Source organism: Aplysia californica, unplaced genomic scaffold (genome assembly GCF_000002075.1).
Source record: "Aplysia californica isolate F4 #8 unplaced genomic scaffold, AplCal3.0 scaffold00055, whole genome shotgun sequence".
In the NCBI taxonomy this organism is placed as follows: domain Eukaryota; kingdom Metazoa; phylum Mollusca; class Gastropoda; order Aplysiida; family Aplysiidae; genus Aplysia; species Aplysia californica.
Genome location: NW_004797325.1, coordinates 1,481,977 through 1,508,703, shown reverse-complemented (window position 1 = coordinate 1,508,703; position 26,727 = coordinate 1,481,977). Strand labels below are relative to the sequence as shown.

At 37.9% G+C, this 26,727-nt stretch overlaps 1 protein-coding gene across 1 annotated transcript in view; it reads right to left on the bottom strand.

Moving 5' to 3' along the window:
* Positions 1-8,045: 8,045 nt before the first annotated feature.
* Positions 8,046-26,727, bottom strand: part of LOC101845304 — a gene marked incomplete at its 5' end in the record, with an annotated part of 51,239 nt that continues 32,557 nt past the window's right edge. The window contains 5 exon segments of the mRNA XM_005092939.3: positions 8,046-13,810; positions 17,461-17,581; positions 23,794-24,004; positions 24,716-24,791; positions 26,527-26,694. Coding sequence (XP_005092996.2) covers positions 12,909-13,810; positions 17,461-17,581; positions 23,794-24,004; positions 24,716-24,791; positions 26,527-26,694 — 1,478 coding nt within the window. The 3' untranslated portion in view covers positions 8,046-12,908.

Genomic DNA, 26,727 nt, shown 5'->3' with positions numbered 1-26,727 from the left:
ATAGAGATACTGACTGAAAAATCGATCATTCTCCAGGTATACATGAAGAACAGAAATACAAAAACGATAAAGATCCTGTGTCCTTGTTTAAATTATTTCTTGATGGTGACAAATCGATTGGAGGAACTGATTGTATGGACCAGAACACTGACAATTACAGGATCAACATCCACACGAAAAAGTGGTGGTGGCCATTTTTCATCCACAGCTTGATAACAATATCAACTCACAATGCGTGGATCCTGTACAGACGACCAACACAGGCGGCTGTGGTGTAGAGGTGTTTTGATGTCGCACACAAAAGAGTGTGAGCTTGATTTCCGTGTTGGGGGAATTTTTAAAGAGTAACAGGGTGTTTATGCTGAGACGTTGTGTGTCGCTCAGCCTAGGTTGGTCGTCACAGGCAGGATGAAGCCCGCCTCCTAAATGATCTAAACTGTGCCTATAGTACAACCAAAACAACTACTATTAAATAAACAAAATATAAATACAAAAAAAAAAAGAAAAAAAAAAAAGACAATCCTAAGCTGCGTAGTCAACCCACTGGACTGTCTAGGATTTTAAAAACAAATTATGACCCAGGCGTAGGTTAAATAATCAGGCACAAGAAAGCCGTCCGTATGCAACCTATTCCAGGCAGAATGGAAAGAATGGTTGGATCTGAAGTCAGAAAAAAAGAGATGCAGGAAAGTATTTCTTGATGTTTCTACCAACTCAGAAAAAAACGCAGATTGTCTAAGGGCAACACCGAGAAAGCAGGTGACACATGCCCCTCCTGCCTTTTGAATGAGAAATGCTTTCGACCGCACCATGGCCAGTAAATGTCAGAATTTTTCGTTTTTCCGGTTCTAAAACGTATTTTATATTCATTTTGTAACACCACCTAATTATATTTGATATTTGGAACTATTAAAAGTCATTAAAATGTCAAATATTGTTACTGTTTACATTTTTCTGTCCACTTTGTGTGTTAAAATGTTCACATACCCATTCATGCGTAGCGCCCAATTATCATGGCAAAATTTAAATCGGTCACTAATACTAATAGCAAAAAAACTAATTTTGAAGAAAAAAACAACCTGCGGAACCTTTCATTACAACCTGAAAAGAAACTTATGTTAAAGTAAGAACAAAATTTGAGACCTCATGCACTAATGGGTTAAAAACAGCTCTTTGGATGCATACATAGGATCACGTCTCCACGTAAAACAGGCGAGTCTCGACAATTACTCACCCCGTTTCTTGAATCGTGTTTCTCAGGCGAACGTTAAAGAGCGGTAATGAACTTCCGTTGTGAAGGGGAGCTGCGCATACAGGTATTGTTTTTGTTTCTCAGTAGAATAATCACAAAGGCCAAAGAAGGACGGGAACTTTTTACCAAATATATTTTTCTAAATTCAGGAAACGAATGAATCACAAATCAGGCTCCGTCATGGGGACCTATCTATCTTTTTGCAGGTACTTGTCACCTTTCAACTCTGTGGCTGTCGTGGTTTTACGGGAAAAGGGACACATGTGTTTCCAAGTTGCCCAATATATAATAGATACGCCCAGCCCAAATCTTTACCTATGGTGTTATCTCCCTGGACCGGAGACCAGGTAAGATAAGTACGTGAACCAAGTTATTGAAAAATTTGCAATACATATTACTCCTTTTTTTTCTTCAAAACATTAAGTCAGTGAGTCATTGTGGAAAATTGAAAGTAAAAGTCACACCCCCGCTCCCCGGTTTTGCCTTTTTCTTTCTCTATCGATACATAACAGACTGCTTTTATACGCAGGGGTTTGAATTTCATGGCTCCAACTTTTTTCATCTAATTTGTATTCTCCCAACCTCAAGTTGTCAGGAGACTCAAGATTACAGAGTAGGGGGACATTTTAATCAAGTATCTCGGTCATTCTGTTAGGATGTTGTATCCCTCTCAACCTTGGTTGGCCCTGACAGGCAGGGTCAAAAGTTCTGAAGAATGACATAACCATAGCTTTTCTTCAGGTGTCAGCAACTTTTTAGATTAGTAATAGTTTTAAAGTACTTGCAACACAAATAGGCAATTTTATAGGTTTCATTGCATAACTAAACTCTATCTAAGCGTACAACTGCTCCAAAAAGCTAGAGACATTTTTAGTTTTCGAGTCCTACTACTACTATTTCGAGCCATACACTCTCGACTATTAGTTATAATCTATCAGCGTTTGTGCATGCCTAGTTGTAACACCCATCACATCATTGTGTTTTACCAATATATAGGTGATAGCTTTTTACAGGCTTCTTTGCACAATTTAACTCCATCCAAGTGTATATCTAGGTGTTCTAAAAAGCTGGAAGAATATTTATTTCTTTGTCCTCCTACTATTTTTGGGTTACTTTTGCGGTCGGTCGTTACTCTCCCAGTATGGGTTGTAATCTATTTGTTTTTCTGCATGCCTAGTTGTAACACCCAACACATTATTGTGTTTTACCACAGGTGCTAGCATTTTATGGGGGTTTTTACCATCCAAAACCTAGATGTAAGTTCTGAAAAGCTGGAAGAATCGTTATTTCTTTGTCCTCCTGCTGTTCTGAATGTCTCGTGCGGTCGGTCGTTACACTCTCAATATTGGTTTGTAATCTATTTGTTTTTGTAGCCTTAGTTGTAACAACCAACATATTATTTGGTTTTACCATAGGTGCTGATTTTCCAGAGGCTTTTTTGCACGACTAAGCTCTACCCAAGCGTACATGTGTTTTAAAAGCTAAAAGCGTCTTTATCTATTTGTGCGGCCAGTTGTTACAATCTCAGTATTGGTTATAATATATATCAGTTTTTGAGCGTGCCTAATTGTAACAACCAAATAGGCCTACTTTATAGACTTTTTTGCACGGCTTAACTCTATCCAAACCTAAACATGTTCTAAAAAAGTTGGAAGAATCTTCATATTTTCTTTGTCCCCCTACTGTTTTGACTAACTTGTCCGGTCGGTCGTTACACTTTAACTATTGGTTATAATCTACATTCGTTTTTTGTGCATGCCATGTTGTAACAACAGACACATGAGTGTGGTTTGTGACAGGTACTAGCGTTTTACAGGCTTTTTTTTGCATGACTCAACTTTACCAATGCGTACATGTGTTCTAAATAGCTGGAAGCATCTTTATTTCTTTGTCCTCCTACTGTTTTGGGTAACTCTTTGTCCTCCTACTGTTTTGGGTAACTTATGCGATCCTTTGTGACACACTCTGTATTATCTGTTAGTTTTTGTGCATTCCTAAATGTAACAAACAATACATTATTGTGATTCATTCCGGGGGTTATCATTTTATAGGCCTCTTTACCTGCCTAAATTCTATCCAAACCTAAACGTTTCCTTAAAAGCTTGAAGCATCTTTATATCTTTGTCCTCTTACTGTTTTGAGTAGTCACTGTAGTCGCTCGTTACACTCTCAGTATTGGTTAAAATCTATTAGTTTTGTGCATGCCTAGCTGTAACAACAGACACATTATTTTGTATTACATCAAGTACTAGCATTTTATAGGCTTTCAACGACTGGCTTGACTTTATCCAAACCTAAATGTGTTTTAAAAAGCTAGACGCATATATATTTATTCTTTCTACAGTTTGGAGTAACCTATACGGTCGATCGTTACACTCTCAGTATTAGTTATGATCCATCCGTTTTTTGTTCATGCCTAGTTGTATCAACCAACACATCATTTTGTTTTATCACAGGCCATAGCATTTTATAGGCTTCTGTGCACGATTAAACTCTATCTTAACTCAAAACGTATTCTGAAAAGCTCGAAGCATCTCTATTTCTTTTTCCCCCTATCATATTGAGTAACTAGGGCTGTCAGTCGTCACACTTTCATTGGTTAATATTAATTGTTGTGAATACCCCCACCCCACCCCCGGGGCGGTGCCACTGACTGAAGAGTCTTTAGAACATTCCCAAAAGGGAAAAGGGGGGGGGGGCATTTCTAGATCTAATGCACAGTAGAATTGTAAATTGGCTGATCTAACAATGTCATGCTCATAACTGTGCCTGAACTACAGCAGGAAACTGCTGCTTTTTCTTTCCTAATCTTTACTACTGTCATCATTTTCCTCTGTTTCTTTTGTCACACTCTTGTGACCTGCTATTTCCGGGGTGCCTTGATAGTCGAAGCAGACTGTTAAGGCTAGAGAGGTGAGCAGAGTAAGTCTGATTCCCTGTAAGGACTTCTCTGTTGACATCCACCCCTTGGCGCTCATATCACCTTATGCAGTTGGGAGCTCCGTAAAACCTCTACTAAACTAAAACTAATATTGTGAATGCCTAGACGTCACAACCTACGTATTATTGTGTTTTACCACATATGCTAGCTTTTAGTAGGCTTATTTTCTCGACTAAACTCTATCCAAGAGTACATTGATCTAAAAAGCTGGACGCTTCTTTATTTCTTTATCCTTTTGCTGTTTTTAGTAACTTGTGCCGTCGGTCGTTACACTCTCAGTTTTTGCGCATTCCGAGTTGCAACAACCAACACATTATCGTGATTTACCACAGGAGCTACATTTTTCAGGCTTCTTTGCCTGCCTAAATTCTGTCCAAATCTAAATATGTACTGAAAAGCCAGAAGCATCTTTACTTCTTTGTCCTGCAGCTGTTTGTATAAATGTGCGGTCAGTCGTTACACTCTCAGTATTGGGCATAATCTATTTTTTTCTCCCGCTTAGTTGTAACAACCTAGACATGATTGTGTTTTATCCCAGGTAGGCCTACTACTAGCTTTTTATATGCTTTTTTCCGTGACTAAACTCTACCCAAGCGTACATTTGATTTAAAAAACCTGGAAGCATCTTTATTTTCTCGTCCTCCTACTGTTTAAAGTAACTTGTGCTGTTCGTCGTTACACTCTCAGTATTGGTTATGATCTAATAGTTTTTAGGCATGCCTAGATGTAGCAACTAACATTTTTTTAGCAAAGGCGTAGCATTTCCTAGGCTTCTTTGTCCGGGTAAACTCTATCCGAACCTAAATGTGTTCTCTATGTAAAAAGCTGGAAGCATCTTTATTTCTCTGCCCTCCTACTATTTTGAGTAATTTGTGCAGTCGGTCGTTACATTTTACTACTGTTTATAATCTATCAGTTCTTGTGCATCCCTAGTTGTAACAACCAACACATTATTTTGTTTTACCACAGGTGCTAGCTTTTTTTAGCTTCTTTCTGCGGTTAAACTCTATCCCCGGGGGCAAACATTGTATCGCTTTATCCAGTTTTACAGCGTGTATGTGATCACATTCACGAATATTGGCTGATCTTTGACGCGACTGACAGTTTATTGATCTCAACTTTTCCCTCTTGTTTGATCGGCTGTGCCCGCCCGGGTTTTTGTTCCGCAAATTATGATCTGAAATGCGGGATCTTAGCCGAATGTAGACCTTGAAAGAGAATCAGAGCGGGATCTTAGGGGTGACTTTTGTATAGTAAAAATTCTGTTTTCTTAAAACAGCGGGATCTTAAGCGAACTGGGATCGTAAGCGGTGGGATCTTAGGTGGAGACTACTGTATCTTATAGCATTTTTTTTACACAGCTTAACTCTTTCCAAACCTAGATATATGTTTTGTAAAGCTAGAAGCATCTTTATTTCTTAGTCTTTCAACTGTTTCGAGTAACTTGTGTGGTCGGTCATTACACTCTAACTACATGTATTGGTTACAATCTATTTGTCTTTATGCTAGCATGTTATAGTTATAGGCATCTTTGCTCGGCCAAACTTTGTTCAAAACAAAATATGTTCTAAAAAAATGGAAGTTTCTTTATTTCTTTTTCTTCCGACAGTTTTGAGTAATTGGTGCGGTCGGTCGTTACAATCTGAGTATTGGTTATAATTTATTAGCCTTTTTTTCATGCCTAGTTGTAACAACCAAAACATTTTTGTTTTTTTTCCACACGTGCTAGCATTTTAAACAATAGGCTTCTTTGCCAGGCTAAACTCTACCCAGAACTAAAAGTGTTCTGAAAAGGTGGTACATCTTTATTTCTTTGTCCTCCTACTGTTTTGAGTAACTTGTGCTGTCGGTCGTTACACTCTCACTATATATATATACAAATATACATATATATATATATATATACCTCATTTCCTGCTCTCTAGCCATGTTCTGTCGTCTGCTTTCGTCTCCTCTTTCTGCCCCCACCCCCTCACCTCCTTTGCCCCTTCCTCTGGGCTCCTGATTCTTTCTGCAGCCTTCACTTCTTCTTACTGCTGTCTTTCAGCCACACCCCTGATCTTCGGGTAGGAAAGATCTACACCTAGCCTTCTTGGACAAGGGCGAAAAATCTCGGAGGGCCCGTGTGCAAGTTGCGGCAAGTTAAAGATCCCTTGGTGGTCTAAAATCGATAAGAGTAGGCTTCGGCCGCCACCCGGGCAAAATTCAAAATTTCCTACCAACTGAAAACGTTAGGTGTGTCCCGCACGCTCATTTGACCTTATGCAGTTGCGAGCGTTTATAAAAACAAAACAAAAAGCAAGTATCTTGACTTCCATTCCAGATGTATATATATGGGTGTTGTTGTTTTGTTTTTTTTTGTATTAAAAGCAAGAAAACAAAAAAGCAATAAAATGGTACCAAAAACTCCTTATGCCCAAAAATTGAGGAATGTCCGACCCCATCCCATAGGCATAGAGACACAAATGTGCTCACAATGCTACCAGCAAAATCTTTATTATATAAGTATAAGGTCTATTCATTTTAGATGATTTCCAAGAAGAAAAAAAAAGTAGCATCAGTGACCTAGTGGTGAGACTACCGGACCTGTAATTGTGAAAAATTTGAGTTTGGGGTTCGAGCCTCAGCTTGGTCCGATATTATGTCGAATTTGAATTTCCTATTTGACTCTGACCTTTCGGAGATGGACATTAAACTCGAGGGTCAAACCTCTTACATAAACTAATTTAACCCTTTAACCAAGCAAACAAGACTTTCTAGAATGGAAACATAAAAGAGCATCCACACAGTAGACCCCTGTTATTATCAAGACCTTGGAATACATGAATCAGAAAACCTCTCAATACATGTAGGCCATATTATTTGATGAAAACAGGTAGAGACTATATTTCATCTCTCTCTCTCTCTATTTATTTTTAAGTTTTCAAAGGTCCAAGTTTAATCACTTACACTACCATCTCTTTAAAACTTTATGATGTAATTTCATGTGGATGGAGGATTGACTTTGAAATTCAACTTCGCTAATTCCAATTGTCATCAAATTATATGTTGGGCCTACATATTCTTCTCAGCATACAAGGCCACATTTGCATATTCTTGCCTTTGATTTCATAGTTCAGGGCAGAATTATGTCTTTATTTCAAGAACTATTTAGTATGACCTATCTGAATACGATAAAAAGGTAAATATTGATGGATAAAAACTAAGTTATTTATAAGCTTTGAAAACAAAAGCTACGATTTTAAAAAAATAGCTAGATGCACTTAATTTCAACTTTTACACTAAAAGATAAGATAGGTTTAGTAATGGCAATACAGTGGAGTCCATTTAAACCGAAATCAGCGGGACTACCAGATTTTCTTGACTTTAGACAGGTTTTCAGTTAAGAGAGGTTGGTTACTCAAAATAGAATAAAATAATCGAAGATTTTATATTCGTTCAGTTTACAACTGTTTTCAGATTAATCATATTCAGTTTAGATATAGTCCACTATATTATACCCAGTAAGTAGAATGTCCACCATCAGATCGTCTTACACAGTATCTCAACTTTGTCAAGCAGACAGACTGAAATTTAATTACGTTAAAAAAGCTTCCTCATTGGAATCGAACTCACATCATTCGCATGCAATGGCAAATAACATAACCACTACACCACAGATGCTGGTATCACTCGTCTGAGAACCACTCTAGCTTTTCGCTGACTGGCTCGAGAGTATGGGAAAAAAGGGAATAGTGGTTTATAATCTTTGCTTTATCCAGAGAGATACCGCCATTATTTAGTAGTTGTAGTAAATGAATACAAAATATTGTTTAAACTCTACATGCTCATAAACAAGACATTCCTATTAACTAAACAGATATATAAATCACATTTATTTCAAGGAAAAAACCCAACATAGATCATGTATCTATTATATCAGCAAGCGAGGAAGGAAAAATCAAAATTCAAAATTAGCTGCTTAAAACAAGGGTGTCAAACTCAATCACACAAGTACAAGGGACCAAACTCAAATAACACAGTTATCAGTGTAAAACCCATTTTAACTCATTCGCTACTGCGAGCCGTGGGCAGCGGGGCGGCTTAAGCGACAATATTTACATTACGGTAACCTTCCCCTGACGGCTTGAGAACCGACCTATAATTCTAGCTTAGATTCTATTCCAATCCACATATCCATATTAAAATAAAGATATATTGTAACGTTCACTTTCGGATCAAGCGTTTCCACCCAAACTCCCGTTTTGATTCAGTTTTAAAACTTGATTTCGAAGTTTATGAATCTCAATACCCAAATTATAGCCCAGATACCAGTCTTAGTACTTTAACAAGACAAAAGGTATCATTATTTTGTTTACTAATGAAAAGTAGGCCTCTTCATAGGAATATTGATGCTATATTGGTAAAGTGGAAAAACTCAAATTGCCATTGCTCTTTATTGACAAATCAATATTTTTCAATGCTAAAATCTAGATCTAAATTGGCAAAAAAAATTTCCCCCCAAAATCAGTATTTTTCAGTAGTATTACAAAAATATCACTCAAAACATGTGTAGTTTTATTCCAAAAGCAATTCTGAATAATTCTATAAGATACGTGTGTTTTGTACTCTTTGTGAAAGTATCTTGTCCTTTTTTCCAGATTATGTTAAAAAAATTTTTTTTTTCATTTTCGGATGCTATGATCCAAGTGTACAAATTACGTGGAATGTATGTAAATAATTGCAAATTTTTCAATATTTTCTAGTTCTATATTCATTTATGGTTATTTTGATGTAGGTCTATCATTTGACTACGCGCAAACACATTTTTTGGTTTTCACTAAAGATGATTGATTCTTAAAAAAATTTAATCCGCATCCAAGCAAAATTGTGTTACACAATCACTTCTTACAGGAACCAAAGTAAAAAAATACCCAAATAAACAACACATATGTATTCAACAAATTAGACTGAAAAGGTTGGAATATAATATCATGTTGAGAATTTTATAAATTTAAGGCCTCAAAGACCTGTGAACTACGCACTAATCATCATCTCATATTGCCCTCCCCCAAAAATTTGTCCAGGAGCTCAAAATAATACGTAGCGAATGAGTTAAACAATGATGCAAATTAAAACAGACAAAAAGCTAAAATAGTTACAAATCAATGTTTAACAATTTCCACTCTCATGCCAAATTTAGAGCTGGATGTTTGGCATCTTTGCTTAGCAAACTAGTTTGTTTATGTTTGAAATAAGGTTCTGTGTTATAGAGAGATTCTCAGGAAAGACTACCTAAAATTCTCTTCCGGGCCAGAAATAGTTGTTTGCCAGGCCGGATACAATTGTTTGGCGGGTCAGATGCGGCCCACGAGTCCTAAGTTGACACCTGTGACCTAAAACATGCAATGAGATAGAAATCAATTGTCTTTATCAATACAGACAAAAAATGCTGTTGAACACAAAAGCTGTTAAACACAAAAGAAATAACAATCTCATTTAAGGCATCTGTAACATTAAATTTGGCATTAAAGACCAACAGTCAAAATACAAAAAAGTATTTTTCATCAAAGGTGTTGGGTAAGTTACAATTAAATGTTAGCCATCTAGCCATCCGCTAAAAAAACCAAAACATTTTGCTCAAGTCATTTGTTTGATACAGCTAACAACTACAATCATTTGGTCATATTCTTTGGTATTGCTCACACTATTACTGAGACAAAAAGGATGTATTTTATGTACAGTCAGAACGGACGACGTCTGGTTTCCAGCTGATCATCAAGTGACCGGTTTGTTATAACATATTTTGTTTTGATCAAGCCTGGAAAAAAAAAAATGAAATGACAACGGCGAGCACTGTCTGCACATCATCATATCACATGTAATGCAATCACGGTAAAAATACTTCATTTGTATTCTTCAAAATACAGCATGAAAAAGTTACTCTCGACTCGTTTAATTTATTTTGACATTCTGATTCCAAATCTGATAATATTTTTACGAAGGGACATAGTTTTTCTATAAGCCTATAAACAAATATGTGATCATCTAGCTGCAACAAACACCAGGCTTACTTCAACTTTAGCACAGCCTAATTGAGACAAGACTGGTTTAGAAGAATATGGCACAAATTTGTCAGTGTAATCTGTTCCTTTTCATTTCCTTGCAGCTGTCTAGAAAATAAAATTTAATTCTGCCACTGCCAGTCATATATGGACAGCATGGTGCAGACCATTATATTATTGAAGATGCTATGCACAAGTGGCCTGCACCATCTCTATGAGTTAGCTCAAGTGGCTTCAAATACAAAAGCAAAAAAATCTACAGCATGGAAATCAAACAAATAATTCAGAATCAACAGGTCATCAAATCACAGTTACAACATTTCAGCCAGAGACCTCTAGAAACAAAATGTCAGGCTACGATAAATGATGGTATGTTACAGAGAAATAGTAGAAGATTCAGTCAGGATTAATAATAATAATAAAAACATTGCAGTATTATCTTTGCAAGCAGCAATAAGAACTTTGCAGATACCTGTGAAAAATACAAGTTGAAGCTCGTCGGTCCTTATATGAAGAAAGAGCAACAAAGCAGCAAGTAACAGCCAACATGGCTTTGGAAAGAAGCTTGTTTCTTTGCCCATCAAAGAATTATTATTGACTAGCGATAAAGCAAAGCAAAGTGAAAGCACTGATGAAAATAGAAGCATACATCCGCAAAGAATAAGCAATAGCAATAATAGACGTTAGCTTTTCTCACCTAAATCAGCACAATTTAGATCTTTTTGGAGGCGGGCTTCAACTACCCTTGCCCATCATGGCTAAAAACTGGCTGAGTGGGATACAGCATCTCAACAGACAGGAAATAATGCTCGCTACAAAACTTTTTCAAACAGGAATCAAATCTTTCGTGTGCAGAGGCGAAGAGCCTCACCTGTACACCACAGAAGACACCACTTTCGGTGGTGGTGGTGGTGGTGGGGGGGGTGGGGTGGGGTTGGGGGTTGGCAATAGTGTGTAAGTCATCAAGAGTGACAACTCGCAACCATGAGGTCAGAAACCAAATGTTCTATCTGCTTTATCAAAATCATTAGATTACTTTGAATCATTGTCAAGATATTCAAACAGTTTTATTTTAAAAGTTTGACCTAGTAAAATTCCAAATTTTTAACTTCAAATTTCTCAAAAACTAGGTACTGAGCAGATCGAACTTTGTAATTTTATAGTAGCGAACTGTCTACAATTATACAACACAGCAAGACATTAACTTACAGTAGGTTATATCCTCTGGCTTAACCAGACCATTTCAGTTTTGTCCATATTCTGTTTGTTCACAGGATATGTTCCGCTATGTCTTATCAACATTTTTCTCAAGGTGGGATGTTACAAATTTACCATTATCACATCATAAGTCAAATGAATTCTGAATAGTGGATAAGCACTAAAGAACTCATTAATTCAAAATCTGCAATTCAAAAAGAACCCACAGTCAGACTCATACAGTGTTCTACATGTATTATAAAACAAGATAAAGTCAAACTAATACATTTATGTACTATATAAAAGCATTCAGTCTAAATAAAACAGCCAACTTTTGTATTTAAAAAAACCCACAGTCAAATTAAAACAGTCTTCTAATCTTCAATTTCATAAAACATATAGTGGCACTGATATTGTCTTTTATTATCAAAAACAAAAAGAATCCAAAGCCAGATTTGTCTATTGTTCAGGACCTTTAGTCAAACTCGTACAGTAGTCTATTGTGAAAAAGCATATCACAGTTCGACTCATATAGACTTTTATCATTAAGAACATACAGCCTACAGGAGAGTCTATTGAGAATCATCTCAGAAAGGAAGAATTACATGCTTTGCCCTAAGAAATGGTCCAAGATCTTAAAACTAAAGAACTAAAGCAAAAATAGAAATTGTACTTGACACACAGAGGAGAGTGTTGTAGAAAGAAGAATTTAAAAGGCTACAACATATGTAGAAAAGATGCACTTCAAGAACCTACAAGTACCACATACGTTTTTTGTATACAAGTTGATAAATACAAGATTTGTACAAAGTAAGAGGGAAGCAAAATGAAAGTGAGTAATCTACTGCACTGCTACACATGTAACAAATACACACTAAGACTCAGTTGAAGCCAGGTGTTTGGTTTTGCTTTTATTACCTGTTCTCAGCCTGGTATCTTTGTCAGCATGGCCATTGTTGCAATACAAATCGTACAATCATTTCCATCACAAAAGTTTGCTAGATTAAGCTGATTTGCCACATTTTCATTCACAAATACTGGGTATATATGAATACTGTTTAACATAAGATTTGTCCAAAATATCTTTGCTTAACATAGAACTTTGAAAAGAGCCAGCTAGATTCCTTGTGTCCCTAATCTTGACAACTCCATGGATCAAATTAATCAAACAATCCTTCACCTTAAAGAAATTCCGTAAAAGATTGATATGATCCATCGTCTTACAAAAAGCAGTAGATGGATTCAATCAGCCTCCCATTAAGTATAGAACCCATGGATGACAGAGTCAAATTAACCTCTATCTTAAAAGAATCTACAGCAATCCATTACAGAATGAATATGATCCATCATCAATTTAAAAAAAAATTATAAATCAGTGTTATCTTAAAAAAACTGCCAGCTGCATTCAGCCAGTTTTTCATCTAGAAAACAACCCACGGATGGATTCCCACACTCCTCCCTCAGAGGTATCTGATCAAAAAATTCCAGAGTCTGGACTCCTGCTGTCTTCCTCTGTCTCAGTTTCTTTGAGGTACTCCACTATGTCACTCATTTGCAGCTCTGTGGCCAACTGTTCGTTCAGAAGTTCGTTCACTGTGGCAGGGTCATTCAGCTCTGATATTATCTCAAGGTTACCGGTATTCGAGTTATTTTGGGCGGACAATAGCTGAAGAATTGTGTTCGCGTCCAGAGTGGTCATCATGTTAGGATCTCCAATCTGCAAGGGAGAGCTTGTGCTGTAGAGGTTGTTGGCACTGTTGTCTGTGGCATTCTGCGACTGAATGTTGAGATAGGGCACTTGGGTGAGGTTTCTGCTGGTCGCCTGACATGTCGGTAGCTGTTTTCGGCTTCTCCTCCTGTGTGGTGTCTGCTCTTTTGCTTCCGCCAGCACAGTGGGGACATTTCCTAACACGCTACCAGAGGCACCGCGTTGGACAGCTGTATTTCCTTGAGACATGAAAACTGTTGTAGCCATCTCCCCCTGATCAGGCATGGTTGTCATCTCGCTAATCATGACGCCATTCTGATCGATAAATTGGACAGAGAAATTTCCAATGGACATACCAACAGTATTCAAATCAAAAGCATTTATACCGGCTGGGTAAACGCTGGGGGGGACAGACATGGGAGGAGGTGAGAACTGCGTTTGGTTCAAATTCTGTGGGATCTGTGTTCTCCCCTCCATTCCCTGAGCAGTTGATAATGTCTTTCCTCTGGTCTGAACGGGAAACTGCTGTGTCGTAACCACCTGAACCTCCTCCGTATAAGCCGGTGGTATGTTGGACAAGTCTACCTGAACATTCCCAAACACCTGCAAGTTCTGGGAGACAGGCAAGGACTTGGAACTCACAGGAACTCTCTCAGGATCAGGAGATGCTGAAACAAAATCAGAAGAGAATGCGGCTAGCATAATTACATAAAACACACTCTGGCAGCTACTTAAAGATAAATGTCACAATTTGTAAGCTGAAAATATAATGAAAAGGAAATAGCTAGCATTACTCTCTGGAAGCAACTTGCGGATAATTTCGCTGTACTGGTGAACGGAGGGCAAAAGACAGGTCTCACTATCCAGTCAAGTGATGGCAACACAGATGATAAAAGAGATTGACAGACACAAACAACCGAGGGGGAAATAAGAAGTAGGACTCACTGGTAGCGCCCTCTAACCAGCTGCACATGACTATAGACAGATACACACTTGAGCATTCCAAACACTTAGTGTGGGTAGAGAGGATCACACTGACACAATAGCGGTCATTAAATGCAAAGAAAAAGCAAGAAAGACAGACAGACAAAAAACAAGAGGGGAAAAAAAAAGAATCCTAACTCACCAGTGGTACCCTCAGAACATCCATGCATGATTTTGGACAGATATACAATCGCTTTCACATTTAACTCTGGCTAAAGTAAACAGAGGCAGGCTATGGGTTAACTGTGAGCAAAATTAAAATCGGAAAGTTTAGTTTTGGTAAAGAGTTTTTCGGCAACACAAATGAGTCATAAAAGTGCCAAAGACGAAAGGTGTTAATGGAGACTAACATGCAAAGAAAAGAAGGAGGCGAGATAAGGACAATAGACGTTTGATAGGGAAGAAGGAGCTAAACCCATCGGAGCACCCACCAACCACCCAGAAAAATAAGATGACAATAACGAATGCCAAGAGAAAGTGGAAAGTGGAAAATATCATCTTAGCTAAAGAGACTACAGCTCAGCTTCAGAATAAATCCCCCCCCCCCTTCCACAAAAATAAATCTTCGCAAAAAAAAGCACAGCGGTAAAAGTAAAATTGAACCAGTCTCGCACACATTGACAATCACATTCCGATGTTTCCTGTAAGACAGATCACCAAACACACTGTGACCTCCACAATACCCCTAGATTTGCATACTAAGTTAAATCAGTTCTGAATGAGGATAAGGGCGCAGGGTGTGTGTGTTTACCCAGTTTACTTTTACTGTCATACTTATTCAATGACATTTTGGCTCGATAAAATACTGTTTGCTTGTTTTGTTTGTTTGAGTAAAGAGAAGCACATAGACACAACAATGGTCATTTAGCACTGGAAAAAGTAACACAGACAGACAGTAATATCAGAGGGAAAGTAAAGAAGTAGGACCTACCAGTAGCGCCCTCCAACCATTTGTGATAAAATACTGCAGCTGGGATATACATGTATTTAATAAAATACAGCGGAGTCCACTTGAACCAAAATAAGTGGGACAGCTGGATATTCTTCAATTTGCCAGGTTTTTTATTCAGAGAGGTTGCTCAGAGAGAAAGAAAAAAAAAATCGAGGATTCTATTTTCTTTTAGTTTCACTAGTTTTCAGATCAACCATGTTCAGTTTAAGTGGACCCCACTACTGTGAACTTCTAGCCAGTGCAAGGAGACTCTAATTGACTAGACCTAGTCTTTTATTCAAGTTAGTTTTAGTAACTTTTACAGCACTTGCAGCACAAATAGGTCATACAAGTGCCGACTCCCAGAAGTGTCACTAAAGAGTAGGACATTTATAGAGGAGAGATAAAAGGATGATAGATGTTTAATCAGAATAAAGGAGCAAACCACACCGGAGCACCCATCAACCACCCACACAGTCTAGCGTGATTTGGATTGTCCGGCACTCTAATCAAAGGTGCTCGGGTGCATGGTTCCTGTAGGTTGGGGGGGGGGATTTGTCACATAGTTGAGAAGTTCAGCGATGTTATTGCATGGCATCAAATCCATCACTCTCTACCCCCCACAGCTATACCCCATCAGAAAATAATAGTTTCAAGCACTCTTGTGTAAAGAATATCTATCGAAGATTCTTTTAAAAACCAGATGCTTTCTTCAAAAGTGCCCCAACTCAAGTTTCTGTCCTAAGAAACGATGCCTTTTTGGGATTCTCCCGACATGAACCTGATAAATTCTCGAAAAACTGATAAAATAATTCAAGGGCATCATAGAAAGCAACAAAAAGGTTATGCACAGCAGGGGGGCAGGCAAAAGTTTAGCAGTCAGGCAAAAACACAAGCAGAAGCACAATGCAGACACAACCGAGAGACAAACTATAATACAATCTTGGCACAACTGAGAGATAAGCTAGCTATATTAAAATTCTACACCAACTGAGAGATAAACTACAATACAATTCGGCAATTCTACACCAACTGAGAGATAAACTACAATGTGATTCTGCAACAAATGAGAGATAAACTACAATACAATTCGGAAACAACTGAGAGATAAACTACAATACAATTCTGCAACAAATGAGAGATAAACTACAATACAATTCGGAAACAACTGAGAGATAAACTACAATACAATTCGGAAACAACTGAGAGATAAACTACAATACAATTCGGAAACAACAGAGAGATAAACTACAATACAATTCGGAAACAACTGAGAGATAAACTGCACTGCAATTCGGAAACAACTGAGATATGTATATATATGAAAATACATTAAACTGAGAAAAAAAAACACACATTGACTCAATCATGGTCATGAGGTGTGTGGAGGGGGGGGGGGGGGGGAAGCAAGGTAGAAAGACAGAAACAATAGAGAGTAAAGAAAAGAAGTAGAACCAACTCGTGGCGCCCTCCAACCACTCATGAATAGAGAAGAAGAGGAAGACTGCGTGGTTGAAAGTGTATAATATAACAGTAGGAGCAGGAACAGGGAAAAATCAAGAAGGGAGAAATTGATGAAAATTATCATGATCACCATTGCTAGTTCATATTCGTGAATTTCATAATTGGAGACAAATTTCAGAACAGAACACAGAATAACAGACTGAATATTGGTTGGTGCTCGATTATACCTGGTGCACATTGCAAAAAGTTTCATCAAACAAAGCTCAATTCAATACGGCACATTTGAAGGAGGCTTGGTTTGCTTTCATGAAGGGGCAAAAGCATTCTTTAGTCAGTTTGATTGCCTCCTCAAAATTCAAAGATGTTTCCTTTTTGAGGTAACAATTTGATAGGTTTGATGAAATCAGCCAGTCATAAGACGTGTGCATCAGATATTTGGTTTGCACATGCAATCAGCAGAATGCCACAAGCCTTAATAAATTTCCTTTAAAATGGACTTCTGTCAGCGTCACTCCACAAGCACCTCATTATTTTTCAATTTAAAAAAAACGGAAGTACACAACCATTGAAAACAAAACTATTTTGTAAGAGGCTCCTTGGTGTCTTTTTATTCATAGAACGACTTTATCTGGAATCCACCAGATATACATTTGAGTAGCTGTGGACTGACTCTGATGATTTGATGCAGTGTGCACTGGCCAGTGTCATTACACCTGACCCAAACCAATCTGATCTGATCATGCATTTGACCATTAGACCAAAATCAAAATAATGATGTCGATGAGAAAGATGAAAGGCTTATGTTTATTTACCAAGTGAAACGGCATCGCTTCCATCTACCCTAATCTGATCTGATCATGCATTTGACCATTAGATCGATGGGCATAAAATCAAGAGAATAATGTGAATGAGGAAGATGACAGGCTTATGTTTATTTACCAAGTGAAGTGGCATCACTTCCATCTACCACACCACACTCGGCTCTCGGCGTGTTCTCGGGGCACGCAGACACAGGGGTGCTGGGTTCACTCTTTAGGACAGGAGAACCAGTAGAAGAACCCTATAGAAGAGACCAATGGAACTGGTACAGTCGAAATTGTCCAAGACAGCCACCCATTGACGAGAACAAAAGTGGTTGTCTTTGACAGGTGGACATCTTGGACAGGGTCATTATGACGCAGAAAACATGCAAGGGGAAGGGGGCCAGGTTGTTTTTACGGGTGATAATCTTAGATCGGTGGTCGTTACAGTAGGTTCGACTGTGGTACAAGACAAGTCAGAACAGCAATTCGTTTATAAGGTAGTGCGCGGGGAAAAAGCAAGAAAGATAGACAGAAACAATAGAGAGGGAAGAAAAGTAGGACCCCCAGTGGCACCATCCTACCCAAACGATAAAAGGGAGGTCTGATTGTATAGACTACAAATGTTTTATGCCTCTATTGACACATTTAGATCATTTTGGGAGCCAAGCCCTGCCTGTTGGGGCCAACTCAGGCTGAGTGAGATAGAGCATCCCTTTTAAATCACTAATCCAAGTCGCACATGAAAAACACCCATAATGCATTATACAAAGAAGGCAAAACGCAAGAGATATATATAATACAGGGTAGGGTAACGATTGATTTATTCCATTTCTGTAGGTGGTTTCTCAAGGCCACGTCACTCCCCCATCCCCCACAAGACAATCCTTAACATTCATAGTTATAAAACATCAAGAAAATATTGTGCTAAAAAAAAACTACGAGCATAAATAGAACCCATCCAGGACCATGAACAATTCGCATATCGTCCTGGAAGAAGTGTGGAAGATGCCATTCTACTATTTTTTTACAACAATATAGACACTACGACAAGCCAGAAACATACTGTAGGATCCTGTTTGTTGATTTTTCTTCAGCCTTTATTACTGTCCAGCCAGCTATCCTTTTAAAGAAATTAGAAAACATAGGTGTTAACGTCAATTTAATATCATGGATAGGGAATTTTCTTATCAACTGAACCCAAAAAGGAAAATTAAACCATTCCTCATCAACACACATCATAACAAATACAGGGGCCCCTCAAGGATGTCTTTTGTCACCAGTTTTATTCACACTATACATGGACCATTGCGAAATAAAAATCAGCAACATTAAGTTGCTCAAATTTGCGGATGATCCAACTATAACTGGGCTAGTTCAGGCTGACCATAACGAAACTGCTTACCGGAATTTCTGAATGGTGTGAAAATCATAAGCTGCTTTTAAAAGCGAAAAAACCCAAAGAACTTGTTGTTGACTTTAGGAAAAAGAAACTGCCCCTGCAGCTACTCGAAACTAAAACTGAGAACGTTAAACAAGTGTCAGATGATATGTATTTGGGTGTTACAGTAGACAACAAACTCAACTGGCGGGTCCACACTTCTCTCCTACATAAAAAAGTGAAAAAGAGACTATTTTTTCTCTCCGGAAACTCATGTATTTTAAAGTTGATAAAACATTGATGTCCATATTCTTTTATTCAACCATAGAAAGTATGACCAATTTCTGTATATCAGCATGGGCCGGGAACATAAGACAACAAGATAAAGAAATATTAAATCAATTAATACTGAAGGAATGAAAAATTTTAACATCTACATTCTCCTCCTTGGATGAATTGTCCATTACAGCTTGCACTAAAAAAATTAATTCCATCTTTTTGGACAATAAACATCCCTTGTTCCCTAAAATAAAAATATTAGTGAGAAGTAAAAGACTAGGCTTTTCATCTGTAACAAAGAAAGACACAGAGTGTCATTTTTACCATCATCCATCAACATTCTTCCATCTTAACCATCTTGTTACAAGTATGCATACGACCTTAGAGCATGAATCAGAATAACATCGAGTCACAATCAGAATACTGAGTATGTATCTTGCTTAACATTATTATTGTTTATATTACTGTTCATTTATATTATGCAGATATGTGTGCATGTGTTTACCTGGTGAAACACCAAACCAATGTGCCAGGATCTGGACAATAAAGATGTAACTTATCTTATTATCTTATGTTATACAGACAGAGATACTTGATAAAAAGATTTCACTACATGGGAACTGAACTCGTGTGATTTGCATACGAAGGCAGAAAGCATAACTACTACACCACAGACGCCAGTAAGGGAAGTGTGAAGAAACCAAAAGCAATAATAAAAAAACTGTTCGACAGTCTTTCCTTGCCCGCCTTTTTTTATTTTGGAGTTCCATTTTGAATGCATGATTTGAGTCATCCAATGCATTGTATTCCAACATAACCAAGTAGCATCCCTTTTAAAACTTCACGAACGACTTTCATTTTTGCAAATATCTTTTTAAATCGCTAATCTCAGTCGCACATGAAAAAGACCCGTAACGCAATCCACAAAGAAGACAAAACTCAGAGATATAATACAATACAGGCTAACGATTGGTTTATTTCATTTCTGTAGGTGGTCTCTCAAGGCCACGTCACTCCCACATCCCCCACAAGACAATCCTCCATAAATTCTTGGGCCAAACCCACCAACTGGATCGGTACCTAAATACACAGAGAAATGTCCTCATCACATCCAAAATTGTTTTCCAAAAAATAAATTGTATCATTAAGAATAAGAGCAATTGAACTCCACTTTTAGCAGTTTCAAGAAAAGTGGGACTTTCTGCTTTCACAAAACTAGAACTAAGAATTCAATTTTCGGTTCCAATTTGGAGAAAATCCTATTCAAAAGCAGCTCTAAGACTAAGACTAGACCTTTGTTAAACTAAGAGATGAAACAAAGATTTATTTTATGCACAGCGCTGAAAACTGGCCAAAATCATTCCCCTTCGTGGTCACTGCCTGCTCTGTTGCGCATCAGTTGCAGGAATGCAGGTCATGGCGTCACCTCCTCACTCTAACCACGAACTATTCCATATAAAAAGAGAAGAGTAAGATTTCCCCTCTCAGTCTGCGAAAACTTGATCTCAATGCGATGATATTTGCCGATGTTATAGAGTGTGCAAAATGTTCAGAATTTCAACAAATTTAATCTGTGTGCTGCATTTCATTCATTTATAATTTCCAAAGTTCCAGATCAATCTCAACAAGTTTTGGTGCAGGCACTGACGACATATTTGTGTTTCATGTGTATAATTTCCATAATTGTGGGAAGAACAGTTGCAGCAATATTAAGTCACTTACATCCGATTCTTATTCAGTGCCTTGTTATTTGGCTCGTGCAACAATGTATGCTGGATTCTATGCTGTTCTGAGTTCAACAGTTCTCTGCTAATTTCATAGATCGTTATTTATATATGAAAGGAAGACATATTTGTGCTTAATGTGTATAAATTTCATCTTTGTTGATCAAACCGTGTTATGATAGTAAGTAGAATCCATTTGCCCCTGATTCATTTCTAACAAGTTTACTGAAATCTCCCAATGGAACACACACTTGAGAGACATACCTTATTGCTGAAGTTTGTCGCGTTTGCGGGTGTAAGAATGTGACTAAAATACAACAGCGTCTGAAAAGAAAGGCTAGGACATAATGTGAGTCACTGCAGAGTGACATTTTATTAATTTATGATATTGACATTAGAGAAGACACAGATGACAAATATTCGAAGTTTATTTATCACAAATAATGTCACCCGAGGACCTATGACACTAAGAAGACACCCCATCTACCCCATCCTTACACAAACAAATGTAGAGCAGACACCAGACACAGAGGTACACGTATGATCCAATCATTGTTGATAAAACGCACACTATAGGTTTGATTTTTGACTCTCTCAACCAAACGTATTGTCAAATTCATAATGACATCTCACACAGCGCACCTATTCCCAAAACCTCTATCCCAGCAATTCAGACAGCAATAGACTCGTACATAAAGCTGAACAGAAGACATTTTCCAAAAAAGATAATCCCCAAACAGCACATTTTAGAACAACACTGCATTCAATTCATAACGCAACACGGCTTTGGCTTGGGCCTGCTGGGAGAATAAGGAACCAAAAGCTGTCACCAGTCTATTTCAAAAATTGAAAAGCGGACTCAAGGCATCGTAGACAATAAGGAAAAAACTGCCATTTGTAATGAGCACACATTTGCTACAGACATCACCTTCACTGCGCATCGAGACTGCATGCACCGAGAAAACATCCACGGCCCCATAGATAAGTGTATATTGTACAAAATGTGTAAATAGACCTGTGCCATTTAAAGACAGATATGATAATCTGAATTTCATCACTAGCCCGCCGAATTCGGCTGTTGAACGAAAATGTAAAAATTTTGATTACTAATCTTTCAACAATGTTGTCCTCTGGTAAGTAGATACCCACTTTGATTACCTTTATTCTAACTGAGATTTAGTGAATTTCATTATGCCCTTTGGTTGTTACATAACCTTTAATTCAGTGTATATTACTTTAATTACTATGCATAAGACGGCTGTATTTGATCACATGCAGTTAAAAAACTATTCTAGATATCTTCCTTGTGTATGGTAAGTAACCCCGTGCATGGTGTTAGCACAGATAGACTGACTGGCAGCTGACCCCAGTCACGCTGACCTAGCAGCGTACAGCCTGCCGAAGCTAAAAGACCACAGATTTGGCGCTGTGCATAATATGAAAAGTAAATTTTGCCCTCAGGTGAAGATAGACCACTTTAATTCTCAAGCCAACAATTTTCACAGGAGCAATTTATCAAAACAAAACGAACAGGGTGGAAAAAGATGTCCATGCATGTTGCACAAAACTGCAACAGAACAGAACTGTAAAAAAATCCTCTGAATTTAGTTCTCCAAGAAGTTACCCTTGGTCCATCTCTGCCTCTTTTGCCTTCTATTTTCCAGTGAATAAAAGCCCATATTTTTCTCAACAACGTTTATGGAAAATAAGGCCCATATTTCTAAACATTTGCAAGATTGTAATTAGTTCAGGAAAAGTAATAAATGATTAAGAATGAATTTTTAAATTTTTTTTAAAAATCAGGACAAAACTAAAATAAATCACAGCAGTAGACACTACTTGGTGAGAATTTGAGTTATGAAACATTAATTCACTTCATTCAATAAGAGAATGCACCTAAAAGTTATGTTCTTAAATATGAGCAGATTTCCTTATAGCTTTGTATAAACACAGAACTGAGCAAGGCAGACGATTCATCAATTTTTTCCGTGATCAGCCTTTTGGGTACACAGGAAACACTGCCATTTTGAATTTTTAGAGAAGGAAAAAAAAAACGAATTCAGAATAGACAAAAATCTCCAACAATTTTAGAACACTCTGCACACATTTGTAGGCTGTTCTAGAAAACATACAAGAGCTTATAAGAGCGATATTTTAGAAATGAGGTTCAAAAGTATATTTCATGATCAAGGAATTTAAGGAGTGTCCAAGACTTTAAAAAGGCATTTCTATTGTTGTTTCCATTGACAAATAGAGTCCTTTTTGACCAGAAAGTGATGTATAATGCGAATTTATTTGTGAGCCACAATAGAAAAAAAAGACAGCAAGAAATTAATGGTTAGCGGTTAGAGACATTTCGTGAGCCGGCTGTTCACATTACCAAGCCCAATATTTCAAAAAAAGTATTTCATTGCAGTTTCTTTATGTGTGGTATTGGTTGCATGTGCTCAAGAAGTATTTAGTTGAAATCAAAAGCTTATTGTTGAAAAAGGCAAGAAAAGATACACACAGAAGGTGACGTAATTTCTTTCTGGGCTTAGAATATCTTAACAGCTTGTTGACGATTTGCTTTTTGATAAACACTCTGGAAAGGAAAAATTCACAAAAACAGACATGCAAGGAAAAGATGACAGAAGAGAATCTTTTTTTTTTAGAAGAGGCTTTACGGCGCTCGCAACTGCATAAGGTCATATGAGCGCCAGAAGATCAGAGGTGTTACAAGAGAGAGGGTAACAAACATAAAAAAGAAGAAGGGGAGATAAGGACGATAGATGTTTGATAGGAAAGAAGGAGCAAACCACACCAGAGTACCCACCAACGACCCACAGAAGAGAATCTGTTGAAATCTATAACCATAGACGGCTTAGTGTTCAGGACGTTGTGACAGATAATGAAAACAAACAGAAAGTCTTCCCGCTAAACTGATCAACTTGCAGTCTTGAAAAAACTGCAGATTTCTGCCTGTTTTTGTAATGCGCCCACAGCCTATGTTCTTTAATCAGGGCAGAGCACTATACAAATGTCATAGATTATCATCATTATTGACTGCAATAGACAAAAACATCATTGTAAGACCCTCACTGCTTACCTCATGGCTCGTGCTCTGGAATGTACCGGAAAAAGTTGGGCCTGAACTGTCAGGAGATGCAGTTGGGAACGTGCCACTCTGTGAAGAAGTCGAGCTGGGACTAAAAGGCTTGGAGGAGTTGATCGAAGGGTACCTGCGTTTCTTAGCACCAGGCCGGCCCTGTTCATCAGTGTCAGAAGTGCCATCTGAAGAGGCTTCGACCTTTGAGTTGCTGCACAACAAGAGAATAAAATTATTTTTTTTGCATTGGAAAGGGGAGGATTGTGATTTTCAATGTAAATATCTCAGTTTGGACTGGTTTTACAACTGTGCTGTTGCTTTTAATAGATGGTCACCCTCTTCAGATGTCCCATCGTGTCATACTTTTTTTTTTTTTTAGCAAAATGCGATATAGCCACTTTCTTGATTTTTGTTTCAGGTTTAGAAAGTCTTTTACGGAACTTGCAACACAATTAGATCTTATACTTATATCAAAGACAATGGAAGGAGTAGATATTAGGAAGATACATGTTTGATAGGAAAGAAGGAGCAAACAATACCAGAGCACCCCTAATCATCTATCTACTTTCTAGAAACAACTCGTTTAAAAAAACTCTTCCGGATAAAATATATGACTCGGGTGATAAATTAAGGTATTAACTCTTTCTCAAACACACCCTTAAAAAATGAACAACTCAGGTGGGATGTAAGGGATATTAAAGAAGATAGCAATCTTTGAGCAACTGGTGAGCCTAACTTCATAGAAAAACAAAGGCACAAGAAATTCTGGCAAAGATCCTTCTTCTTCTTCTTCTTCGCCACGCACACACACACACACACATATATATATATATACACACACACACATGCACACACCCACACATACACACTGAGATCATGTGCAACTCCATGAGTAAATGCTTGTCTTGTAACTTAAACTTACCAGAACCTCACACTCAACGTCTCCACCTTCTTCACCATGAGCTTGTAGTCATAGTAATACTTGGACTCTCTCTCCTCTGAAAATATGGGAAAATAAAACCATCTAGATACATATATTTGAACCTGTTTTAACGGCCACCAGTCCAAGACAATCACCTGCATAAATGGCCATTTCCCACTTGACAAGCGGATAATTAGAAAACGACAACTAAACGCCTTTGGCCAATAACAGCCATCTTGTTTGACTTGGCAAGGGGGATGCCCGCCGCCGCGTCACCTGATCTTCCCACCACCAGCAGCCCCCCCCCCACCACCTTCCCCTTACTCCCTTCCCTCTTTGAATCTTTCCTATACTGTGGTTCCCCCTAGTATACTGCATTTGCACCTCATAGTATCCATTTGCAAACCTTCCAGTCTCAAATTAGATCTACTCAGTTTGCAGCTGAGGGTCCTATTGAGCCCAGTCTCTTGTAAGTGCTTAATTTCTTGTGCTTACAAAACTTTAAAAGAAACGATCCAGATTGAAACGGTCGATCATTTGCACTGTGTCATTGAACTTTGTTTGAACTAGCTTTTGTACGTAAGCCTACTCCTAGTCTTTTCTTCTTTTCAATTTACGTAGTGTACAGCATCAGAATCAATCTGGGTGAAAGAAGGGTGTTGCACAATCAAAGACAACCGAACCGAACAGTTCTGCAAGTTGCAAAGTAAATAGATCTAATCAGAGTTGGCAAGCTGCTGGCTGCCGTTGAGCGGTTGTGTTGTCACCATGAATGACAACAAAGTGGGAATTCCTCAATGACATCAAACAAGATGGCTGTTACTATAAATATTGGCCAATGGCGTTTAGTTGTCGTTCTCTAATTATCCGCTTGTTCCCACTTGCCCCCCTTGCATTTTTTTTGCATTGTTCTATATTATAATGACACTGTACAAGACATCAATTTGTTTTGTCTACGACAATCACTACTCTCCTCAGCAATGGGTTACTGTGTCAGATGATTGCAATGGAGAATTGCAATGGCTAAAGCTAGTTTCAATAAAAATGAGCCCAATCCTGAAAAATAAAAACATCTCAGTGACTACCAAAATGAAAGTTTTGAAATGCTCTGTATGGTTAACCCTTCTATATGGCTGTGAATGCTAGACAATCACTAAAGACAATGAAAATAAAATAGAAGCAACAAAAATGTGGTTTCTTAGGAGACTGCTGAGAAAATTGTGGAAGGAAAAGAAATCAAATGAGGTAGAGCTTGATAAAGCCCACATGGGACGCTCAATGTTAAAAATAATCAGGAAACGACAAATGCAGTTTTTGGGACACCTGAATACACATAAAAGTCTTGAACATCTAGCTATCACTGGCAAAATTGAAGGCAAACAAGGCAGGGGTAGGCCCAAAGCAATCTACTTAGGGAACCTAAACAAATGGGTAATGGGGAAAGATCAGGGAAACATAGCTTTTTTAAGAGCATCAAAGCAAAGGAATCAGATCTGGCACTGGAGGATGAGTATGTGGATTCTGTTTTTCTTAAGAAATATTCTCCACTGCAAATGTGTTGGTCATAGTCAAACATTGACAGACAAACTATTATTTTCCTTTTTAAAAAAATGTAGGGGCTTTTACGCCCCCAACTGACACAGAAATACTGAGAAACTTGATAAAAATTTCTCCCTACTCAGGTATCAAACTCAGGGGTCTCCTGCGTGCAATAGCAAAGTATCTAATCACTACACCACAGATGCTGATGCTATTATTATTATTATTATTATTTCTATTACTATTATTACAACCAAGACATAAACACAAACCTTTGCCGTACTTCTCCAGAGCTTCAACAATGCTTCTATTTCTTTCACCACATCCATAAAGAAACTTTGCGATGCGCTGGTTTTTTTCATCCTTGATGTTTCTCACGGATTTGTAGAAGCCGTTCTTTTCAATGAAATCGCCGTATAACGGAACTGACATGACTGCATCTGTTGACCACAACAAAAGCACATGAAGACATC